The sequence below is a fragment of the Drosophila ficusphila genome, unplaced genomic scaffold, assembly GCF_018152265.1.
Source record: "Drosophila ficusphila isolate 14025-0441.05 unplaced genomic scaffold, ASM1815226v1 contig_286, whole genome shotgun sequence".
In the NCBI taxonomy this organism is placed as follows: Eukaryota; Metazoa; Arthropoda; class Insecta; order Diptera; family Drosophilidae; genus Drosophila; species Drosophila ficusphila.
In genome coordinates this window covers 1,930,073-1,954,373 of record NW_025064189.1, presented here as the reverse complement: position 1 = coordinate 1,954,373, position 24,301 = coordinate 1,930,073, and the positions used below count along the sequence as shown (strand labels likewise).

The window sequence follows — 24,301 nt, the reverse complement described above, 5'->3', positions numbered from 1 at the left end:
ACTGCCGAAAAAAAAGAAAAAAAAAAAAAACAGCTAAGAGTAAAAACAAAATCGGGGCAACAAATGATGCCTGGCAGGGTGGTGGAAAATGCCGAAGTGGCAGGACCCTTAACATAATTGAAAAACATCAAATCGAAATGAAAATCAAAGAATATGTCTGCCCAGATAGGCGATGCAATTTGGCCTGTCTGCGCCTGACATCTTCGAATTTAAATACACTTTTATGCGTGCAAGTTGCGTAAAAATCAGTATAAATATTTGTTGTTATTCTCGCCATAATGACGGTGTCGATTGCCCCGCATCCCGGCTTTATTTCTTTTTTTCCACTGCTACGACGACTGCAAATGAAATGAAAACATGCAAAACAATTAAAAACAAACAACAAAATGACCAACAACAACAAAAGTCCATGGCAGCTTGTTATTGAAAATCCAGCAAGGGGTTAAGGGGATGGTGGGTGGATGGGATTTCCGAAAAGAGGGGGACGGAGGGGGTGGCTGGAACAGGGATTAAAACAACAAGACCATGTCGAACACCTAGCCGAAGGTATACAACCCATCAACATCAACAGCCGCTAACAACAACAAAAACAATGCCCTGCCACAACACGGCACACAACAACTCCATTTGCTGCGTTGCAATGGTAGAATAAATAAATATTCATGTTGGAAATTTACTTGTAAACATGCAAATTGCAAAGCAGTCGCCGCCAATGAAGGACTTTGGGAATAGCAGGGTGGAAAAGTCCGCAGTCGATTGCTTTGTTTTCCCAGTTTCAAGTGCAGGTCAAAGTCGGGCTCCTAAAATGTGGCAATTTCGAGAGAGGTACCGAGGTGAAACAATGCAAAGTTCAATTGAACTGGTTGGTTAAATTAAAACATTGTTTTTAAGATTAAATGGGTAATAAGAATCTGAAGGCAAGTTGTTAAAAAAAAAAAAACAAAAATTATAAATATTAAATTAAAGGCAACTCATTTTAAAAGCAGACAATAAAGTAAACAATATATGTAATCAAATTTGTATTAATTGACTGTCAGTTTTACTAGCTTTTCAAAGGGAATAATTTAAGTTTTATTCCATTGCCCTAATTTACTGTCAAATACACAAACTCTTCAAAAGAAACCATTAAAGTTTTAATAAGAGTGTAAATTTAAAAAATGCTCATATACGGCAGTATCTGTCCGCATATGCATTTTCCATTTTATTTATACACCCAAAACGTAAACATTAATGCCCGGCACACAACTTCGCGTTGTGTTTCCATGGCCCTTGGGGCGAAAAGCCAAAAACCCACACAAACTGAAAATGAAACTGGACTCCCATGCCATCCAACTACGGCTACGTGGACTATAAACAAGGACACGTACGCAATTAATTGCAGAATTATTACAAATTTCATTACATGCTAAAATATGCAAATTGTTTGACGTTGCCTCTCGCCTGCAGCATTTCTGTCCGCTCGCTCTTCCTCCGCCACGCAATTAAATGCATTTGCATACATAATAAATAAATAATGCAGATGCAACACTGCAGCATTAACTTTGCCGCTGATGTGCGAAAAATGAAAAGAGAGCGAAATTTTCTTTTAATTATCATTTTAATGTGTTTATGAACATTTAGAATAGCAAGCGAAAATTGCTCCCTAAATTGCAGGCGGGAGGTTCCATTGCGACGTGGGTGGGGGGTTAAAATGCTGAGGGGGTGAGGGGATGAGGGGAGGGACAGCTGCATTCGTTTGCACTGAAATGCCATAAAATGGCAACAATTTGCACGCAGCTGTCGTCGTCGAGGGGTGTTCGAGTGGTTCGCATTGAGCCGGAGAGTGGGTCTCAGCTCTCCATTTAAGTTCCTCCTTCTTTACTGTCACTGAAAATATTACATTTTACCTGGGTATTTTTTTTATAAAAAAATATATTTTAAACAAATTATCATCTATTTCCAATATTTAATTTATTTATATATTTTATTAAACCAGTAATAATTAAAATGCAAGGTATTTGCATGCTTCTTGTTATTCATATATTTGCCGTATTAAATTGATTTAATTCAAGAAACAATTATGCAAAGTGCTTACGTTTCATAAAATGTGGCGTTTGCAGCTGCTTGATTTTCCATATAATACGTTATGCACAAAACACTTGCTCTATAAAAAGTGGATTTCGAGGAGCTATTGTCACAGTGGAATCGAAAACTGGTTTTTTGCTCAGTGCTCCGTCGCTCACTCAGCTGCAAATTGTTTGCAGCCTGTCTACATAAATGTTGCATGTCTACAAAATATTTGGGTTAAAAACATTTGCACAGAGCCGGAAAAAAGAATATATTTTTATTTGCATGATTGCACAGGACAGTGGGGTTGTCAAAAGGGGGGGATATACTTGTATATACGGATGTCTGACGGGAACATCAAGTACGGGATCTGTTGGACATGGAAACACTGGAGCTGGAGTGCTTCGAGTGCCTGGAGTTCGAGAGGGAGTAAGTGGATAGGGAATCGTTTTCCACTGGCACTATATAGGTGTTGTTCTGCCCAAATCGGATTGAGATCTTGCTTCCCGAATCAATCTTTTCTGCTTCTCTCCTCTGGGTCCACAAAGGAATATTGGTGCGTTTGTCGGTGTCCTTTTTTCTCTCCGCGAACCAGTGGACCCGTTCGCCTCTTTCTTCCGCCAAAGGTTCCTCTTTTTGTTTAGAGAGTTCCATCTCGCGATTGGCCTTCATCACCGTTATTTTGCGGTTCTGCTTGGTTTTTCTGCGCTCGTGAATTACTATTTCAGGTTCCGGAGGTGGTGGCGGTGGTGGTGGATGCAACACGGAGTAGCAATCGGGGGCGCCACGGTCACTATCCGGGCAGCTTAGCCTCGATCGATTGTCTGCATCCTCGTCCAAGCGGCCGAACTCGCAGTACAACTCGTCCAGTTTCTTCTGCAAACAGTTGCGCAGATTATTCTGCCTGCAGAGCATCTTCTCCAGCTCCCGAATCTTTTGCGCCTGCGACTTGATCACCTTTGTGAGTTCCCGGCGCACCTGCTGTTCGCACTCGCAGCCACACGGCGGTTGGGTGAAGTACTCCGGCTGGTAGTCCTCACAGCACTCCGGTTGGCAGCAGGGCTCTCCGTTCTCTGGCAGAGCGGGCGGCCTCGTGCACTGGTCGCACTTGCAGGGACACTCGTCCGTGGGATGGTGACCGCGGCCCAGGAGAAGGACGTCCGTGCAGCCCGGCAGGCAGCTGTTGCGGCATTTCCTAAAAGTCAGAAGGAAGATATAAAAAACAGACAAAAAAACATTCTAGTCAAAAAACATGAGAATTAGTTAGAAAAAAATTAGACTCCCTAGAAAATTTTAAAATTACATTATTTAAAGCTTATAATAATATTGTAATTTAATTTATAATAATAATAATTTTTTTTTTTGGGGTAAGAAATCCTTGTGAATAAACACTGAAACCCAATCGCATATAAGACATTAACTTTCCTCACCTGACACTCGGGTCCTTTTCCTGTTCCGCATCCCGAAGGGCTTTCTGAATCTTCTCCAGCTGCTCCTCCTCCTGCATGGGAGTACGCAGTCGGGTGACCTCGGTCCCGTCGATATCCGGAAAGGTTCCACCGGTGTCCTTAAATTCCGACTCCTGCACAAAGATCTCCGTGTCCGATTCCTTGGGATTTAACCGCTTGGTCTTCTTCACTTCGGAGTTACCCTCTTTCCCTGGCTGTGATCCCAAATCCGCGCAGGGCTGCCCCTGGCCGCAATACGTGGGCAGTGAAGCTCCGTTCAGGAGAAGGACATTGACCGAAGGACGCTCCAAGCCTGGCTCTCCTTTATCAGGACACTGGCAGCCCACAGCCGCCTCTGCCGTCGCTTTTTCTTTGAGCGGCTGATCTTTTTCCCGCTCGAAGTTTTTCAGCCTCCTTCCGATTTTTTTGGCCCGCTTCACGAAGTCTGGAATGTGCTCCACGCAGACGCAGCACTGCTTCTGGATGCTCTCGAGGCAGCAGTTCTTGGCCGCCATGCTGGCCTGCCAGATCCTGGCCTCCTCCGTGGTCTTGGGATACGCATACGCCTCGTTGCCCTGCTGATCCTTCAAAGGCGGCTCCTCGCCACAGATCACACATACTCTGCCGGACATGAAGGGTTATTTTCTGCTTTTCAAAGTATTATACCAAACGGAATTTCAACATAAGAATTTTTTTCTTGAATCGATTTCTGTACAGTGATGGTTGGGGAAAAGGAGACGTTCTAAAAAATATAAACAATTTATCAAATCTATTCGTTAATAATCAATATTGTTCATGGCTAAAGCAACCACAAAATATTTTCACTTTAAAAATTTCTTCAAATCTTTGCAAATTTGTTTCAATTTATATATGTATATTTAAAAAAGATTTTAAAAAAAATGTAATGGTGTTGTAAACAATTTAAAAGTTAAAGTTTTAAAGTAATATTTTTAGCTTAATAAACAAGAAATAGAACACTCAATTTACTACTTTCAAACAAGAAACTTCAAAAGTGAAATATATTTTCCACAGATAAAACTTTTTGTACAGAAGATATCGAAATAGATCGCGTTGCAATCCACGTTGCTTGCGTAATTGCTTTTGCTTTTGTGTTTCTGTGCTGGCATTTTTCGCTTTGAATGCTTTTGAGCAACTATAACAACGCACCTTGCGGTTTTTGCGGCAAGTGAATTGGGCTGTGAAAGCCGAACGCGTGTTGCATGCGGCTTGTGGAGCGAACTGGAGTATTGTGGAGTGGTGAAGGGGCGCACTCACCTGGCGGCTGTTATGAGGTGGGAACGATTTCGAAACCGCTGTGGGACAGACCCACTCCCGGCTGCATTTTACGGCCGGTCTCGGGGGCCCCAGAAAAAAAAAGAGAGAACGCGCTCTGGTATGCCCGATAAAGTGGAGCAGCAGCGATTACTATGCTGCAAACGCATTAAAATCAATTGATTGCGCTGGAAAATGTATAAGATATGTGAAAAATCCGGATCAGTAATCACAAAAAATCTGGAAATTAAATTGTTCAAAGCTGTCACGGGCGATAGCCAAACCAAATTGCCTTTTTAATTGGTCAGCTTTTCTATAAAATTTATTTGTTTGAGTTCTCATTTTTTTTTTCGTTTATTTATTTATATTCCACTTCACAGATAAGAATTTTGCTTAAAGCTATAAATACGTTTGGGCGAACGGTGATTAACATCCTCGATAGTATAGTGGTTAGTATCCCCGCCTGTCACGCGGGAGACCGGGGTTCAATTCCCCGTCGGGGAGAGATGTATAACATTGTTTTTTATTTTATTAAAAAATATATAATATTGTTTTTTATTTTATTAAAAAATATATAATATTGTTTTTTATTTTATTAAAAAATATTAAAGCTAGTTTTCTTGGAAATTAAATTTATTAGGAAATTATATAACTAAAAACTGAACAAATTCTTTTTTTTATTATATATGTTGTTTCGAAGCTTTTTAATATTTTAATCATACGAAAGTCACCTCTGCTCAATGCCATTTAGTTCCCCTGGGGACATACAAAAACAATACTAAACTGGCAGAAAGTCGCGCCAACGCCCACTAAATAATGAAGGGAAAAAAGTGCGTTTCGATTTGGGCAAGCCCAGAAATCTGCGCAAAACCGCAAAACAATAGCCAGCGAGGGAAAAAATCTATGTCAACCACCTTCTCCAATTCCAAACAACCGACGGCCAGTGGACCACAAAAATCACGTTATTTCAATTTGAATGCCACACAATCGTTGGTCGCTATCAGAAATGGGTCTATCTCTGGCCTGGCCTGGTTTGGCATTCTCCAAATGCCTTTTTTGTGGGTTAACGCCCACGGGCAGAAATTTGAATAATCTGCTGCCGTAATATCGCCAATTTATCACTGGCCATTGGACCCGGGATCCCAAAGCCCAGAGAGTTCCGTTTGCAACCCACCGACTTGCCACATGAAACGAAAGCAAATGTGGGAAGTTCACATTTCACTTTCGTTTCGAATTCAGAATGAGGGGCAGGGCGGAAAAACGCTGGGGAGCCGCCTCTGCTCTATCGGGTTTTCCAATTTATCAATGGACACACGGAGGCGCTGTTAATGAAGAATTATGTTCATAATTTCCAAATTTATTGTCGCACATCTTCGCTTCCAGCCGCTTGAGGATCGGCGGTGATCAGACCGCTGATGATGGGGGCTGTCCGACACTTAAGTGTGTCAAAATGTTGTTGCTGCCATGTGGCATGCATGCTGGTTGCCCCTCGATCCCCTCCTCTGCTGAGCAGATCCCCCGATGGAACCATCATCGTGTCAGTTACGGCGACACATTTCAAATATTTATGATGCGTCTAGTCGAACATTCACAATCCACACACTCCAATCCGCGGCACTCAAGGGCCTTCGATAACTCCATGTTCATGGTTCACAGTTCAAAAAGTCATTTCAAGTTTCTTGTTACGGTTTCCAGTGAAAGTTTTCCTGTTCGCCCCTCTCTCTGTTTTTTTCGTAGGGGTTTTCTCGGCTATTAATTTTCACTTAGTCAGCGTTCTTGGGAAAGTATTCAATTTCCACTCAATCCTTTAAATCGAAACAGATGCCAAAACATTTTCGTTTTGCCATTGGCAACAGTTTTTAAGTGGATTTAATTCGTTTCAGATTTTCCCCGCCTTCTGTTCGCTGTCCACTATTTTTAGGTTCTCATTTTTTTTCGCTGGCTCTCTATCTAATTTAGTGTTCAGCTCCAATGATTTTTCGGCTGGGCATAGTATATAGATTTAAGTGCTCATGAGAGAGCGGAAAATTTATGTGACAGCTTATTAAATTTATATGTTTGCTCTTCATTACAGATTATACCGGCAGAACGTCAGTGGGGCAGAGAGTGATTGGATACACATGTGTTAGCGGGTAAGTGCTCGGATGAATGGCCCTCGAGTCGATGCGATTCGTTGGATTAAAGAGCTTTAAAACGGGGGCTTAGGTTAAGTCGGCATGATCTCGCACATGTGTCAGCCTGTTGGATCTATTTTCGAGGGGTTTTGAGAGCTCTGGGTGGGAGAAGATCGAGAGATATTGGGAAATGTCTAGTTGGAAACTATTATTATTTAAAAAAAATCAATAAACAAAATAATCTTAAAACACGACTTCCCCAGCCCAAATGAGCTCAAAAAGTTGGTAATGGAAATCCTAAACTATCTGCGTTTATTATTATTTGTTAAAAAAATAATGAAATTATTTGGTAAAGTGCATTTTATCTCGGATACTTTTAATACCTATTTTAGTACGTACTCAAACGTATGTAATTAAGACATAACTCCTCTGTTAGTGGACAATCTTCTTTGTATTCAGAGCTTTAAAACCGACTCTTAAGTAGCACTAAACGTGCCTCGCCTTGAACACGAGCCCACTAACCCCATTCAATCCGTACTTAAATCAACTCCACCTCCACCCAACTGTTAACTGGGCCGTTGGCACCTTCAGCACACGAGATAACTCAACTTGGCTCAGCCCGGTTTAGCCAGGTGCAATCGCTTTATGCCAGCCCAAAAATTGCAGGAGGCTTGATGTGAAAATTCACACTATCCACACACTCGCCGCACACACAAAAAATGTCGAGCTGCCGCGTCCGTCCCTGAAAATCGTCGGCGCTCTGGCACTTCATTAAATAGACGCCGTGGCGGCGCTTTTCCCCACAAAAACAGGAAAAAAATGAAGAAAATCCCAAATGGAAAAAATTCGTGAATGTCGCTGGAGCTGACGACCACACCCCCCACATTACTTGGGGGCCCAGCTCGGCGACTTGCTTATTTTTCACACATGCGCGTCAACAAAAACAAAAAAAAAAAAGCGAGAGGCAAAAATTTAAGCAACAAATTCGTGGCTTTTTTTTTGCTTTGCTCACATTGTTTATGATGAGAATTCGCCGTTTTTGTTGTCGTCGACATGTGGCCATAAAGTTGTCGGTAAATAACAAACAGGCCTTTCCTCTCTTCCAACTTTTTCCTTTAAAAATACCGAACCAGCCGCCGTCAACTTTTAGAGTATCCTTTGTAGTCTTTCGAGAGGATTCCATCGTTGGAAATCCTGGGGCTATAAACCACTTGAAAGTATTTCGTGGGCTGCAACCGCAAAACAACAACAAATGCTTTTCAGTTTTTAGAAAAAGCAAATGTAACATATATTCATTCCATCAGTAGTAGTGAAATAAAGTTTTCTTTACCAATAAGTCGTAAAAATAATTTTGTTGACTTATAGATCTTCAATCTGAGATTATCATTTAAATTGATTTGGTAATTTCTTGCATTCATTAATACGTGCACATCTGAAAATAATTGCTAAATCTAACCTTTGCAAAAAGCAATTTGAAGATGGAGAAAAGATTATTTCCAGCACATTCAAATAATTCTCTGACATCATACATAAGTCTGGTAAGGAACAACCGAAACTTGATTTCGCGAAAGTAATTATTTTGGGTTTCTACATTTTGTCTGAGATCACCTTAGCCATAATTTAAACGTGCACTTGACTAAGTGAATAAATAATAGCGGCGACCTTCAGGTGCTCAATTCCAGGTGGAAATAATTCCATAATTTGCCATGCTGATTACGTCTAACCAAAAGCTGACAACGCAATTTGTTTTTCGAGAATTCTTAACGTGTAATTGTCATGTTGTCGGGCAAACAATGGACCCACAAAAAGGCAGCCCGAAAAGCGCGCTCACAGCCAAAGTAAACAAATCCGCAAGCCAACTTTGAGCCCCACCCAAAAGCCAAATGCCGTCTATTGTTTGACTTTTTTCAACGGCTTCGGTCGCATAAATAACCAGAAATTAGCAGGCAAATAAGTCAAGTCGCATGTAAACTCGTTTTCGGCATTGAAACACCTGCAAAGCGATTCTTTGCATATTCCAAGTGCTAAATCACCTGCCAGTGCGGCTGACTGGGGTAAAAGTTGAACTGGCTAATTTAAATTTATATACTGGAGATCTAAGCTGAGATGCGGTCCCCTGATTTATGCCCACCAGATTGTCACTGGGCGATAGGGGAAAATGATATATATAGGAAATACGCATCGATGGGAATTGTATGCAAATGCGAGCCGCTTGATGAGCCGCAGATAAAGATTGGATGCTGGCATTGATGTAAGCAGAAGCCCTCAACAGGTGTTCCGGCTCTAAGAGATCGGCTCGAGTGTCACTTGTTGAACGGATTTGTCATTGGTTCTCTATCTGTTTTCTGTATTTTTTTTTTGAGTTTTTTTGTGGATTTGGGTCGATTGAAGGTAAACCAATGATGACGTATTGTTGAAGCTTATGACAAAAGGTGCTCAGCTTTGGATTAGCCGGTGGGCCTATTGAAGCTGAACTTGCCTTGATATTGAACTCGTTGCGCCGCGGCGGAATCAATCAAGCGAGCTCTGAGGTAATTGGAGCTACAAAACAGCAGGGGATACCGAGCGGCAGGCACGTCCAAATCGCTCATAAAAAAGAAATTCATCTTCATAAAAAAGAAAAACACAAAAAAAAAAACAAAAAACACAACACAAGAAGGGAAAACAAAACCGACACCGGCACAGAGGTTTAAAAACCAGCAGCCCGTTCCACAAGATACTTCCAGCAGCGAGAGATAGTTTACTTGCGGTAATCATGCCAAAACCAATGCTCCTCACTCCCCATCATAAACACTTGAAAAACTGTTGGAAATATTTGATGTACCACTTACAAGTGGTTCGGGCTTGAAAGGTTTTCTTTCGGCCCGTTTCCCCAACCATTTTTTCGTTCGAAAATTACATTTAATGTGTGTCTGAGATTTCGATAGAGGCGTGAACCTGTTGAGATACTTTCAAAAGTATCTTGTGGATACCGGCATCCGTTCTGGGCTCCGATGGCTCATCCTCAGTAAAAAAAAAAAAAAATAAAAGAATAACGAGAGAAACCAAAAGAGAATCATCATTTGTTAGAACCTGTCGATTTGGATTCAGTTGGCAACTCATCGACCCTAATCGCATTTGAAAGTTATCGCATCTACAAGCTATGAAAGCTATGGCTCTGCTAATCGCCAGAGAATTCGGCTTTTCCCGGCATTGCCTGCTTTTTTGGCTCGGCTTTCTTTTGGTTAAGTTGGCTAATTGCCATATTAACCTTTTGGCCCCCTGCGATGATGATGATGACGATGATAACCAAAGTCCGGCTGCGTGCTCGAGTTGTAACTGCGCCTCTGACTTTGACTTGGCTTATTTGCAAGTTGGCTTTGATGACGGGCCCGGTCCAGTGAAAGTAATTAGTGGCTGGCCACAGGCCCTGGGGTGAAAGCTGAGCTTTTAATTGTGCAGCTGTCGCTGCCGTTGCCGCGTAATCAATCAGCTGGTTGTGTAATTGGGGTCTGCCTGTCCGAGAGCGAAAGTGATCGGTTAGAAAATTCTGGTCGGGTCAAGGGTCAGAGATCGTGTTGGATTGCGGGCTTAGTGAAGTAAAAGTGATCTTTGACATTGGGTACGAATGAGGCTTTAGAGAAAATTTTGAATATCTCCTTGAGTTAGTATTGAATACCCAGTAATTGCTTGGGTGTTAATTGGCAGCCACTTCAAGGAGATCTACAATCTTTTCACTTTGGAATAGTAATAGAGATGTTTTTTTCAATAAAAACTTAACTTCATTTCGTTTTTCTTTGCAAGAAGCCAGAGAGAGAAAAAGAAATTACCTATGTATATCTTAAATGATAAACATTTAATTACCATAATTTTATTATCACCCTTTACTTATTATTCGCTGAGTTTAACCATTTATGTGCTCAGAATGTTTCCCTAAAATAATGGCATACCCTTGCAAAAGAAAGACATAAACAATGAATGAAATATTCGTTGGCAATAATTATATCTTCCGCGACCAGCCATAACTTTCAACCGATCCGATCCGAATCACCCGGAATCGTCATAAGAACACCGACTGACTGGCTGAAAAAGAACAAAGCTCTCACGCTCCCTACCTCGAGTGAAACGATCTCCCCCACTTGGTTCCCATCCTGGCAGCGATTCAACCCCCAGTGCACGGCATTCCGAAGTGTTTTTCGAAAACTGTGCCAAAGATCTCTTACTGCGATCTCCTTTTCGCCTTCTCCCATAGTGATTGTATCGAGAAGAAGTGACCCCATGGCAACACAAACACACTTGGCGGATACAACCGATCTGGATCGGAGATCAGCAAACGGGGAGAAAACAAAACCAAGTCAAGAAATGAACATCAAGCTGGGATGATTGTCATAATTAAGGATGTTGGATGTTGTATGTTGGCATCTGCCAGACGCACGAAGAATGGTGCAGGGGTATTCTTCTTCTTCTTCTTCTGCAGCACTCGAGGCACTTGTAAAACCAACAGATAACCGTAAGAACGAGTTATTCTTCTCTGCCGACTTTTTGCTGCCTCTGCTCTGCTTTTGATTCACAAAAGACCCGCGCACAGAAGACGAAGCTTCCGGTGGAGTTCAGGTTTCTTCTGCCCCTCAATGTGTGTGTGCTTGAGTGTGTGAGTGTGTGTGCACCCCTCTTCTGCTGGCTTTCAGCTCAAGATCAGCCCGGCACATCTCATAATTGCAGCTAAGCAAAATTATATAGCCCAAGTCGAGTCGAGATCCAGATCAGCCGGAGCTGATGTATGTGCGAGTGTGTGTGTGTGTGTGTGTATGAAGGGGTCCCAACTCGTCTGTGCAAATATTTCCAGGCGATCGGTCTTCGGACTCCTCGGACCCTGTCCTCTCCCAGCTGCAATCCACAACAATTACCGGCCGACTTGCGGCAATCTCTGTGGCAGGCCAAGGCCCACGGGAGGGTTAAGGAGGCAAGGAGGGAGGGTGGCGGGGCAACCGCGGGGGGATTGGCTCGCACTCGAGACAAATGTATATCATTCATCAAATTAAAAGTTCAACTGCATTGCAGCGTTTTGCCAGCCGGCCGGGCTCGACTCCTCAGCTCTGACTGCCTGTCTGCCAGCCGTGAGTTAAATTGATAAGCGGGTTGTTTTACGAGTTCTGACCGTAGAGAATGAACAAGCCTTTTCATTTGTAATTGCTTATAAAAACTATATTACATAAACAAGAATTCGCTCTGAGATTCAGGTATGCATTTAGAAATTAAATAAAATTGCCTTGACACCTTTATTGTATTCAATTGATTGAATAAATTAAGAACAATTTAGCTTTCAATTAAAATTTATTATTTTTCAATTGATGAAGCTATTTTTTAAAAGCTGAATAGATTCCAAGCTAGAGCTAATGTTTATATTCATAAACATTAAAACTGGTTTAATTGTGTGTCTTTACTTCATTAAGTATGAATAAGGTTATACATATTTTCCTCTTCAATACATTATTTCGTTGCTTAATTTGATATGAAAATACATTACATACTTTTTTCCCGAAGAAACCTTTGTTAAAACTTAGTTATTGTACCTTTTCAAACATTTGTATTATTTTTTAAACTGTTAAGCCAACCCTCGCTGCCCGGCAGCCAGGCTGTCATCTTGAACATGCAACATGACCGCAGCTCTGAGGCAACAACTGTTGCCGCCGACTGTTGCTCTATTTTACAGCCCGTTCAGCGGCGTTCTCCCCTCTCTTTCTCCCCCGGCAAAGCCGTCTCTTTCTGCTGCCAATCAGTGGCTGGGGCTCTTGCTGCTGCTCATCTTTCGACTTCATTCACTCAAACATCAGCTGAAGTGGTTTCTCCTTAACCCTGCCACACTCCATCAGCCCCCCGTTTTCCACTTGTTGCCACTCGCTCGAATGCAAGCTTACAATTTTATTTTTACTTGTATTTTTATTTTTATTTTACCAGCCAGAGTCTGGCCAAAATGCTTATTAAAAGGGCTTTTCAACTCGAATGGCTTCCTTTGGGGCCACTCACACTTGCACACACACACACACACACACACACGTAGTTGGATTATTTTATGACCCTAGAACGAACTCACTGCCCCTTAACCTCAGAGAAACTCAGTGGCATGGTTATTTCTGTATTTGAAAATAACATTTATGAGCTTAAGATGGCTTAAGACTTTTTATTGGTTATTAGTTGTTGCCATTTCTGCTGCCCAGCTGTGTGTTTTGAGACCAGGATTTATGTCTTGATTTTTGGCTGCAAAGAGTTCGCCCGGAAGGTCTAAGGAAGCTCCAAGTTGCCAGAGAAATCAAGGTTCCTAATAAGCTTAACACGTGCTGGTCATCCATTTCCACTGACCGACTCTGCTTTCCTTTTTCTCTACAAGTCTTTAATCTTTAATTGCTTTTCTGGGCGCCTTTGGGGGAGGCTATGGGTATCCTAGAATGTTGGCTTGTTTCAGTTTCAGTTGTGTTTACCGAATCGATTTTGGTTACCCAAGTTACATGAAAACACAGTCACAGAAAAGAAAATATTTTTTACAGGAGAGGGAATAAGCTAGATTATAAAAACATGATGCGTAACTTCATATAAATTGGATAAAATAAAATTGTGATTTTTATACCATTTTAGAAAAATTAAAGTAACAAAGTAAATGTTTTTTTTCCGTATTCTATCTTGATCTTTAAGTGTGGCAACAATTTCTTTTAAGTGGAGCAAGTTAACAGAGCAGAGAAACCCTTAACTTTCCTCATGTCTTCACTAAACATTCGATATACATAATAATTATGCCGAAAACTGGAACCGCCCCTTTGATCGAAGCCCATTAATCCGCAACCAGTTCTTCGCGTCCACGTATTTTGATTTCGATGCCAGCGATCTGTGGGATGATTCATCGCCGGCAATTATCCCCAACATGGCAATTATGCAATTTTCCACCGGACCGAAACACTTGTCGCACTTTAATGGCCAGTTGCCAGTGGCCAGTTGCCAGTTGCCAATGGCCATACGAGCGTATCCGATGATTCACACGCCTCTCGGCCAACTAGATATGTGGCGAATTCCACATGCTCAGATGCCCAGATGCAGATTCCATCTGTGAGGAGGACGGAAATCTTTGCACTTGAGATTGAGACAATGGCAAATCGAAAAGTCTCGTCTGGTATCCGATAACTTTTGGCGACCGCACATGACTAAGGCAAAGATGGAGATGCGAGATGTGAGATGAAGATACGTACCTGGAGGCGCTCGAGCGGACTTCAAACGAGTGCCGCCGTTCGCATAGCTACTCCGGCTATCTGCAGCTAACTGTAATTGTATCTAACAGCTACGTTTGACAAGCCAGAGAGGCAAAACACCACAAAAAATGGGGGAAAAAAAAACGATCACAAGTCGCAATGGCAACGCGTCGCCCTGGAACTTGTCTGACTTTTTATGGCCAACAGACAACAACGGCATCAACGCGTGCTGGCAGCTACCATGCTACAGAATCTATGGTCTATAGACTGTGGAGCCTGCCCCCTCCTCCCCCCCCAACTGCTTCAACTTCAACGTTGGTGGGGCCACCCAAAAATGGTCAACGTAGCGCCACTCGATGGAGCGAACGAAACCGACAGATACAGATAGCTCGAGCAACTAGCAGATACAACTTCCCTCCGGCCTTGGAAAGCACTTTGTTGGCTCCGATTCTCCGGATGGCCAGATACGTTTGCCCACCCCAACTTCGATTTCTGCCGTTTGGCTTTGAATTATGGGTTGAAATCAAAAAGTAACCATTATTTAAACCCGAAATGGGGGAGTGTCCTTAAAAAAATAAACAGAGCCAAGTTCTAGGGAACACCAGTGCAAAAAGTTGGGGGAATTGAGAAGTTGAGAATGATTGAAGTACGAGGTTTTAGGTACACAAAAAAAAAAAAACTGTTTAATCTGAAATATTAAAAACATGGTAAAATGGTAATTAACCTTTTGAAAATAGTTGAAGAGAGAAAACCTCAAATTAATTTACTTAATAAGGGTTAAAATTTGAGATCATCCTAACTAAATAAAAGGAAAAACAATTTTAGAGTTTTTAATTTAAAACAGTTTTTTTTTTATCTTGTTGAAATAATTTGATCTCTTGACTTATTGATGTCCGATTCCCAAGATGTTTGTCCTCTGGAAGTTGAAATTATACATAAAAGCAACTTAGAACAGCCCTCTGGGCTTGGGAGAACTATCAAGTGGAAAACTAAAATGGAAAAGCATGGGCCACACGAAAAGGAGCGAGAATGTGGAGTGGAGTGAAGTGAAGTCAGTTTGGGGAGCCAAGTCAACACGACAACACTTGGCAGGCCGACAACAGCCCAGGGGAAATTCGGGGGGAGGAGGAAGGGCATCAGTCTGCATCGAGCGTCAATTGAGTGGCAAACTGGAGCTGGAGGAGCTCCACTATACATCCTTCCTGTTCCCCGAACACTCCACTATTGTCAGAGTAAATAATAACTTGTGTGTGGTGTTGGGGCAAAAATAGGGCAGGATGGCCGATGGATGGCAGAGCCGTTAGCCATGGCCACGGAAATCCTAGCTGTGTTCGCTCTTCCTGGCCCATCAGTGGGAAATGTAAATATAAAGAAGCCCGAACTTTGGCTTCGATTCGCGCTCTCTGCCCGATAGACTTCCATCAGCTGGCTTTCCGCATCCATCGAATGCATTCAACTGGCTCCCGAGTCAAGCACATAAAGCTAAGCCCTCGAACACAAACTTTCTGCCAGAATTTGTCAGCGGAACAGGCCAAAAGCAGACAAAAAAGAAAAAAAATGTTTTATGAAAGGGAATTTTGTATGAAAGTAACTGAAAGCTGGAGGTGGGGGGGACCAGAAAAGCCAGAACTCTGGCAGTTAAGTGCAAATTATTGGTTCGGAATTAGTAGAGCGAGAGATTCCGAGAGCAGTCGAGATGTGGAGATATGGAGATAAAGGGCAGGGCAGAGATACTATATACGTACTGCCGAGCTTTTGTGGTTGCATTTGCTAATGGAAAACTCGGCTGCTCGGCTGCTGTTTTTCACCCTTTCTGTGGTGGTGGTGCAAAGCCCGAGCTGCAGCCAACCTAAACGTGGAAAATAAAAGCGGAAAAATTTGCATAGCCCGGCAGATAAATTTTCAACACTTCCCAGAAAGCCGGCATAAACATTTTCAACCAGCCGATATTGGGTTGTTCGAATGGCAACTGCGATTGCAAATGCAGCAGAAACGAAAGTAAACATTTTATTAAAGCGAAAGAGCAGCGTTGTGTTTATTGGCTCGCTGAAACAATATTTATGTAGATCCGACTTCGCTTTATCATAGAGTGGTTCAATTTCCGAAAAGCAAAGCCGGAATGGCTAAGCGCCTTAAGAGTTGTAAATAAAATCAATTGATTTCTTATTTATAAAGCGAATTCGAGAACTGCCACCTACTAAGCCCTTGGCAAACATGACAAAAGAAGCCGACGCAGATCCCGAGCCGGAACAAGTAAACAAGCCCATAAATAAATTATTTGCTTAGGAGCAGTGGGAAGTCGGCAGTCGGCAGTCAGGAGTCGAAAGTCAGAACTAGGCCTTCTTTTAGTGAATATGGGGGAGGTGTGTAAATATATATAAATACCCACTACCACGCCGCCATATATTTATTTTTTCGTGTTTCCGCTTAGTAAACACAACTGAAATGACAAAAAGGCAGCGATGTCTTGACCAACTTGAGGAGTTCGCCATTTCCCCCCTGGAAACATTATCAAGGCAAACAGAGGCATAATGGAGGACCAGCCTGAGGACCGCAAAAAAAAAAATAAAAAAAAAAATAAGAAAACACAAAGCCTGAAAAGACGAACTCGGGAACTATTACGCTGTGTGTGGTCTTCTTGAAGGAAGGGAAAATGGTCTGGGAATAGGGCTGGGTCATTGTGATAAATAAGTAAATAGCCGGAGACAGGCTCAGACCTCAGATCGATTTATGCAAAGCTCCCTTGGACGGGCAAACAGCGCTTTTAGTGACATTAAGGGGCGTGGTCCTAAATGTTTAATGGCCTGCAAATAAAAGTTATGCCATGCCAGGCTGCGGACATTAACGAAGCGGAAGATTATATCAGACAAAAAACTTAGGCTCAGAGGAAATGAAAATCCGCTGATAAGCCCAACTCATTTGGGGCTTAGCAATAATAGGGGGTATAATTAGCCTAAATCACATATGACTTGCAAAAATATCGAGCACCATTCTGGAGTCCTAAAAGTTAAAGATCTTACTTAAAAATATTAAATAGCTAACCAGCGTTGGATTATAAAACACTACGTAAAGGAATATAGGTACTTAAAGAAAATAAATTTCAACAAATTTTTAATAATTTTATATCCATTAATATATCTTAAATAAATCCGGTAACAAATTATCATCTTTTTTCCATCTCTGACCAGTTTAAAATATGCAAAGCGGATTTTATGCGAATTTTGACTAAAGCAGCATGCAAATTTTCATTGTTTTTTGTCACCTGAACAAAAGTTTAAGGCCAAAATTAATCATTGTTAAACGACAGCACACTTTGGGATCCCAAAGAATATGCATGATTTCTGGGGAATCTGCGATAGGTGAAACCAGAAATGAAAACAGATTAAAATGTGTGTCTATATATAAAGACAGATCATTATGTCATCGCTTCGGTCTTGTTGAACGCACAGACATCAGCACCCAATTAACCTTAGCCATAAATTTTTATAAAATTCACTTCGCCAGCTTATCAAGGAAAACACATTCCTCAGTTGAAATTTATATAGTATAGATAGATGCATGCTTAAACAGATACATTTGGAGGATTTGCATTGGCTGCCGATCCGTAATTACGCTAAACGTTATGCGCATTTATTTTCCATTGATTTTGCATTTATAATTTCGTTCGTGAATTGGTTTGTGAGCTCCCAATGAAATAGATTGTTGTGTAGGAAATGTTAAGCGTAGATTTATATGGTTCAAAGTTAATTACTCGACATTTTTCGTCTGCATGTTTTTGTTAAATTATGCAAATCTGGAGCCCCAAACAACTTTAATGTGCAGCTGACCAAAAGAGCCAAAAACTAGTTTACGGTCAACATTTTTTGGATGCATAATTCCTTCGAAATAGCTGACCAAATGGCTTTTTTTTTCCGCTCCGCCTTTATGTTCATAATAAATGGAGCAAAGTGGGTGGGTGGCTCAGTGGGTCACTCTAATGAGGCCCAAAATAAGCAAATCTGGTCGGTCACAAACAGTTTTGCAGCTAGTTTTCGTTGCAGAATTTGTGTGCCTGTGTTTCTCTCTCTGTGCGTTGTCGATTGCATTGACCCAATTTGTTTATTTATTGAAATTGCTTTTATGGGTAACCCGAGACATAGTGTCTACCTCGCTTTCGTCGTCCCCCATCGTATATCTTCAATCTACGGTCGTTTTCGGTTTTCGGTTTTCGGATTTCTGGCCTCTGCACACTCTGCACGCCTCAATTATTATTTATCGATTTCAACTCAATTTGTCAAATGTATATTTTCCTCAGCCACTCTTGTGGCATAGTGCTATAATTTGGCATTCGATCCAATGCATGATTCATTTGGGGCTGGGTAAAACTTTGATGCTGAGATGCCTTGATTTTATCCAGATCAAATGGGGTTTAGTACTGTCTGAGCGCCGACTTCGAGGACACCACTCCCGTGGAAATTAAATTATAAATTTACACAGATTTATTCCACTTGCTGCTCCTCTGGGCATGATTTCCCTTGTCCTTGCCGCTTACCGAATCTCTGACCACCCACAAATCGGTATAAATGACTTTAGTGCCTGGGGCCGTTGGATAACATGTACTGAGCTATTTTGTGGATCCAAAAACGTGCAGTCCCCAATCTCCCCTCTCGGTTCCGCCCCCCTTGACATTGTCACCTCAGTCTGTCTGTCTGTCTGTCGGTTTGTTGTAATTGCTTAGTCTAATTTATGCCAGCGGACGAAGCAAAGTCAATGTCGCCGGTCTGAAGCAAAATGAAACCGAAATGGAAAAGGAAAAAGAGACCAAAACAAAAGCAAACAGAGCCCCCAGACAGCGACATGAAAAAGCGTTTATCTAAGCAAAATGTTACCAAAGTCCGTAATTACAATTTATTGCAGGTAATTATGTAATTTTCGTGACGGATTTTGTTGTTTAGAGTTTCAACGAGAGGGAGACACACTAAGTGCGTGGGTACACATGGAAAATTTAATGCTTGCTTATACTTATGGATTTTCTTAAGAAAAATCAAACTCAAATTAAAAAAAAAAGGGAAGAAAATCTGGAAGATAGCCATCTAAAGCTAATAATAATCAATATTCTTATTCGAAAAGTTATTTTCCTTTTAGTTTCCTTTGAAACATAACAAAAAAAAATTTTTTTTGAGCAGCTGAGGAAAAAATCAATAAAATTAAACATGCTAATTTATTCTCTGTGTAGGAAAGTACTTTAAAACCCCCCATCTTTTCGATGCGTATACCCATTTTAAATGAGTTTTCGGAACGGAAAACTTCGCCGTCTGATTTTTAGGAGCCCGTTGCATGTGGCATGCAACGTTGATTGCTGTTGACCATGCCTGGAAATCTTGGCTGGTGTTGCTCCTTGTTTTTGCTGCCTCGCAAGTTGTTTGATTTCTTGTTTGCTCAGTCAGCTCGATGTCATTTCCTGTCCGAGGCTGGAAAATGGACATATAAGCCATGAGGATGCAGCGAGAGATGACTGATTCTCTTGCCGTTTATTCTTACCCTTTAAAGATGTTCTCGTTTGGAACTGAGACACGCATTTCCTGCTGGGATTATATAGGATTGCGACAAGTCAATCGATTAATCATTGTGGGAAAAGAGAACAGATTGGAATAAAGATATTAGCCCGTGAATTTATTGAAGGATTTTTCTTAAGCAAGGTAACATGTGGAATACATTTTTAATAACTGCAACTGTAATGTAAAATGTATCCCAATAATGAGATACCATTTCCAAAAATTTCCCACAATCAATGGAAAACGAGCTTTACAGCAACATTTCCTCCACTCAAGAAACATCGTTTTCTTTTTCTTGTGCTGGGGTTTGCCAATTAAAACCCCAAAGCTATCTAAATCACATTAGACCCGAAGAATGAAAGAAAGAAATCCCTGTTCAAACCGCTTCCGTTGAAAATTGAAATTGAAATTTAATTTGCGGAGCGAGCTGGCGAAAAAAAGCGCCAGCTCATCAACAGCGGCATTAGTTTGCACATATTCAAATCAGTTTTTTATTTGCCGAACAAAAGGCTGCAAAAGAAACGGGCGAAAATCGTTAAAATAAAAACAGTTGAAGAGGTGTTGGGTAACCGGCGGGAAGACAGGAAATACGTTTGGCCAACTAAACAGGGAAAATGCCGAGGAGAAAAACTGGAAATCATTGTGCTCCCCCAGCCCCCTTCCCATTTTCTGCCCCACCCCCGCCACCTTCCCCTCCTTCGGCATCATTAACATATATTTGAAAACGCAGAGGAATTCCGCTCTTGCCCTCAGCCAGCGGGTTTTGTGGGTCCTCATGAAAATTTGTAAGTATGTTGGACTTGTCACTTGCACACTTCATGACCATATTTGTCACATTTGCGCCATGTTCGCGTGGCCAAGGCGCCCGGGGGCTGCCATCCAGGGGTCCGGCGTTGGGTCCGCATCCTGTGGCCCCCCACTACCTCCCCCAGTAACCCACCCTCCCCCTTCGCCTCCTTACCCACCCATGGCTCTTGCCTCGGCGGGCAAATCAGATGCGCAACTAACGAGCAACAACCACGACAACGACAACGACGACGACATGGAAATTCGTTCGCTCTGCGTTTTGCCATTCCGAGTGACCACAGGGTAGCAAAGGGTATTCCAAATGAAGGATACTTAAATTAAGGAAAATATATGTTTTTTAATTTAGATATAAAGCATTATTTCAAATAATAATTCCATCAGATTTTGGTCTCATTCCACAAAAGAAATGACATTAAAAACGAATTAATTCTTATATTATATTACAACTAATTTATTTCCGATAGTAAAGTTTAAATTTAAACACTTATCTTATATTCCATTATTTCTATCATGAAAATCTAAAACATGAAATTATGAATCAAATATAAAAGTATATATCAACCATAGGAAATACGATATTCGACTGAGAGTTTAAGCCAAGCATTCGCAAGTTGCTTTTATTGTTTTGCCGGCTGCTACTCCAACTGCTGCTACTCATGCTGCTAAAGCCGATGCTTTCTGCGGTTGCCGCAGACGCCTTCTGGCCATATTTGTATGAATAAATGCGTATTTAAGCACATACTTACAACACTTGCCATGTATGGGGCCAGCAGCAGCCCAAAAGACAAGGGACACAGCCCGAACCAGGAGAAAAGGATCGGGAGTCGGGAGTCGGGGGAATTCCGGGGCCGCAGACAAGGGACAGTTCCCAGTGGCAATAGGCGAGGCTCGGCACTTTGCATTTTTCCTTTTACGCTTTTCCACATTTTCAGATATACGAGTATATTTTTCTGCTGCGGCTCAGACCGAAAATTTGCTTTATGCTGCTTCACCTCAGAGGCTTCTTTTCCAGCATATTAAATTGCGGAAATATTTCAGTTGCACAGCGAAATTGCACAGCAAACGATTCATTAATTAAGCCCGAACAATTTGTTAAAATCTTTTTTACGCCAGGTCGAACCTATTCAAATGAAAAATTGCCTTTTGAGTAATTGAATATCAAATAATTATCTAGAGTTTATCTAGGCTAAATCGGATGGGAGGTGAAGTCGGATTGGATTACAAGAAAAAATCGAATTAATGCATGATACAAAGTGGAATCAAGTGTTTTGGGAAATATGGAAAATGAGTATCATCGTTCAATGGAACCATTAAGGCATTAACATAAATAAATAATTAAAATTCAAATTAAAAAAGAAAATTGCCACCAATGTGAGCGAAAATAAATCTGTGAAAAAATATGGATATTATAAAAACAGGCTGTTTCCAGAGGGATTCCACTTGGAATACATTTAAATGAATATTTTAAGCAAATCATAAATTGCCGACATGCAAACCTCTTTGCAATATTATTAAAAATTTACGATGCTGCTGCAGCTGGATTAAATAATTTATGGTTTTTTGCACATTATTTTCGTTGCAGGCCCTCCATCAACAATATGTTTGACAGCAAGTTCCGGCATTGGAATTGAATTTAATAAAATAAATTAAGCCACTAGGCGGAGTGGGTCAAAAGCACACAGTTTGAATTGTTAATGAGCAGCGGCAAAAAGTGTTAAATGCTGATGACGCTGACAGCATTTTTGCTGCCTCTGCCGACGTCGCTGTCGCTGGTTCAACAGTGCTGAAAAGTCAATTAAAGGTAATCAAATCGAAACTGATTGCATTACAGCACCATTGACAATAATTTTAATTCGCATTGATGTTGTCACTTATTTCATTTCATTTTCTGCTAAATACAACAATTAAATGGGGACAGCTCCCTGTCAATCCTCAGTCTCTTTGTCCCCATTCCATTTCCAATTGCAATCTACGTCTATGCTGTCGCACTGCGGTTTAAATCGCGCTCTGTGACGATTTTGCATTCACGCGGTTTTTGTCGCCAGTGCGTTTTTGTTTTCTTTGCGGGTTTCGGATTCAGTTTGGTTTTTTGCTACTGCATTGAAATTTGAGGATTACGGTTAGGATTTGTTATGTTAAAGGGGCTTATAAATTAAGCCGATTGAATTAATATGATACAAAAAGTAAATCAGACTCGTTTACTCATTCTGTTGATTTTAAATGGAATTAAATAAGTAGAACATACTCGTTTACTCATTCTGTTGATTTAAAATGGTATTAAAAGAGACAAAATCAATTTAATATTATATAAATAGAAAAGTTTTCATTAATTATGAATACATTGGTTCAAGATATGATTTTATTTAAAATTGCTAAAATTCTGTTAAATTAAATAGACTTTGGAAATTTGTTTCTAAATTTAACTCTTTAATTGGTCTTCTTAAAGGCAGCTTATTAAAGTTATTCAGTGTATAGAAACCCAATCCTCTGTATTGCATTTTATTTTTCAAAGCAATCAAACACAACTTTTCCAAGTTTTTCCCAACCATACAGACTTTGACTTCGAAACTTACGTGCCTTTTTGGGGTTAACCAGAACAACTTTGGGTCGGCAATAGCAACAACATATGCACACTAATTGCAAGTTGTTAATGTTGGCAAAACAGGGCGGGCAACTCAATTGAAAATCTTTGGCGACTCTGAAAACTTGGCAAAGTAATATAAATCACCCAAGGGATCAGGGGAATGACCCGGGGAGAACTTGAGCCCGAACTCAAGAACTCGGGGCTGAATGGTCGCCGGTTTAATGACGCAAGTAATTGCAACAGCAACCGGCAACTGGCAACTAGCAACTGCCAGCAGCAACTTGCAACTGGCAACTTGCGACGCGATCTGAAAACTGCAAAAGGGGCAAGACTTAATGAAAATCAAACAAAACAAGCTGCGCACAGCAACAATAACTCAAAGTCGGTCAACTGTGCTGGGTAAAACGCTGTTGATTTTCCCCTTCCGAAAAGCAATAATTGATAAACGAACATGGGCGAACAGATGTACAAGTGTTCAAATGAATGAATCAAGCTCAATGACGCTGATATCCAAAGACATGCGAGCCAAATCAATTGATTTATGCAGCTAAAGCTGCCTTTGAGGACGACTCTCGTTCGCATTTAATTGAAAGCAGTAATTAAATTAATGACTCTCCGTCCGGCAAAAAGTCTGGTTTTAATTAAGTCAGGGAATGACGCGTTTGCTGCTCTAACTAGACAACAGTAGACACCCTGGCATGTGCAACATAATTGTCACGCAATTCTTTGGCCGAGGCCAATGCACTCGTTCAGTCCATTCAGAATGCGGAAGTTCATTAATTTTTTTCCATGGAAACCTGAAACGCGCCAAAAAAATATACTGAGCCATGCGTTTAAAACAGCGCCTGAAACGCTCGCGCAGAAAATTTAGCTGACAAAACAGTTTCAGAACGTGACTTTTAAGCGAAGTGTTTACAATACCGATAGTACTTTAAATGCGATAAGCAATAATGGCGTATTTACGTACACATGATATATAGTAGTATATAGTCCAAAGTATTGTATTGGTTTTTTAATGAAAATTCTTTATACCTGCTGTTCTGTTCTTAAGTTCATCTTTCAAAATGTTCTTTTACAAATCCACCCTTTCGAGTTGTCTCGAAAATCTTAAATGATTTAATCAAATCTGCTACTTTATTGCATTCCTTGGCGGCCAACATTTTTTGCGTTCTGCGACTTCTCCTCACACATATATCATTCCTCTGGCCGTCTTCGGCTTATGTATTCATAATTAAATTAATTAAATTCTTGCGCTTCAATTAAAATCTTATTAAGTTTC

General features: G+C 41.1%; 2 protein-coding genes and 1 non-coding gene across 3 annotated transcripts in view; 2 read left to right on the top strand and 1 right to left on the bottom strand.

The window, feature by feature from the left end:
* LOC108095421 (protein slit) overlaps positions 1-24,301 on the top strand; it is a 55,508-nt gene that overhangs the window by 18,264 nt on the left and 12,943 nt on the right. Inside the window, exons 3-4 of the mRNA XM_017196526.2 lie at positions 6,841-6,898; positions 22,021-22,239. The gene's annotated coding sequence lies outside the window, so the exon portion shown is untranslated. The remainder of the gene's footprint in view (positions 1-6,840; positions 6,899-22,020; positions 22,240-24,301) is intronic.
* LOC108095422 lies at positions 2,301-4,237 on the bottom strand. The gene is made up of 2 exons (XM_017196527.2): positions 3,477-4,237; positions 2,301-3,241 (listed from the first exon to the last, which is right to left on the bottom strand). The coding sequence occupies exons 1-2, from the start codon at positions 4,124-4,126 to the stop codon at positions 2,404-2,406; spliced, it is 1,488 nt and encodes a 495-aa protein (XP_017052016.1). The 5' UTR covers positions 4,127-4,237; the 3' UTR covers positions 2,301-2,403.
* On the top strand, positions 5,199-5,270 carry Trnad-guc. Its single transcript has one exon. It is a non-coding gene; the product is annotated as a tRNA-Asp (tRNA).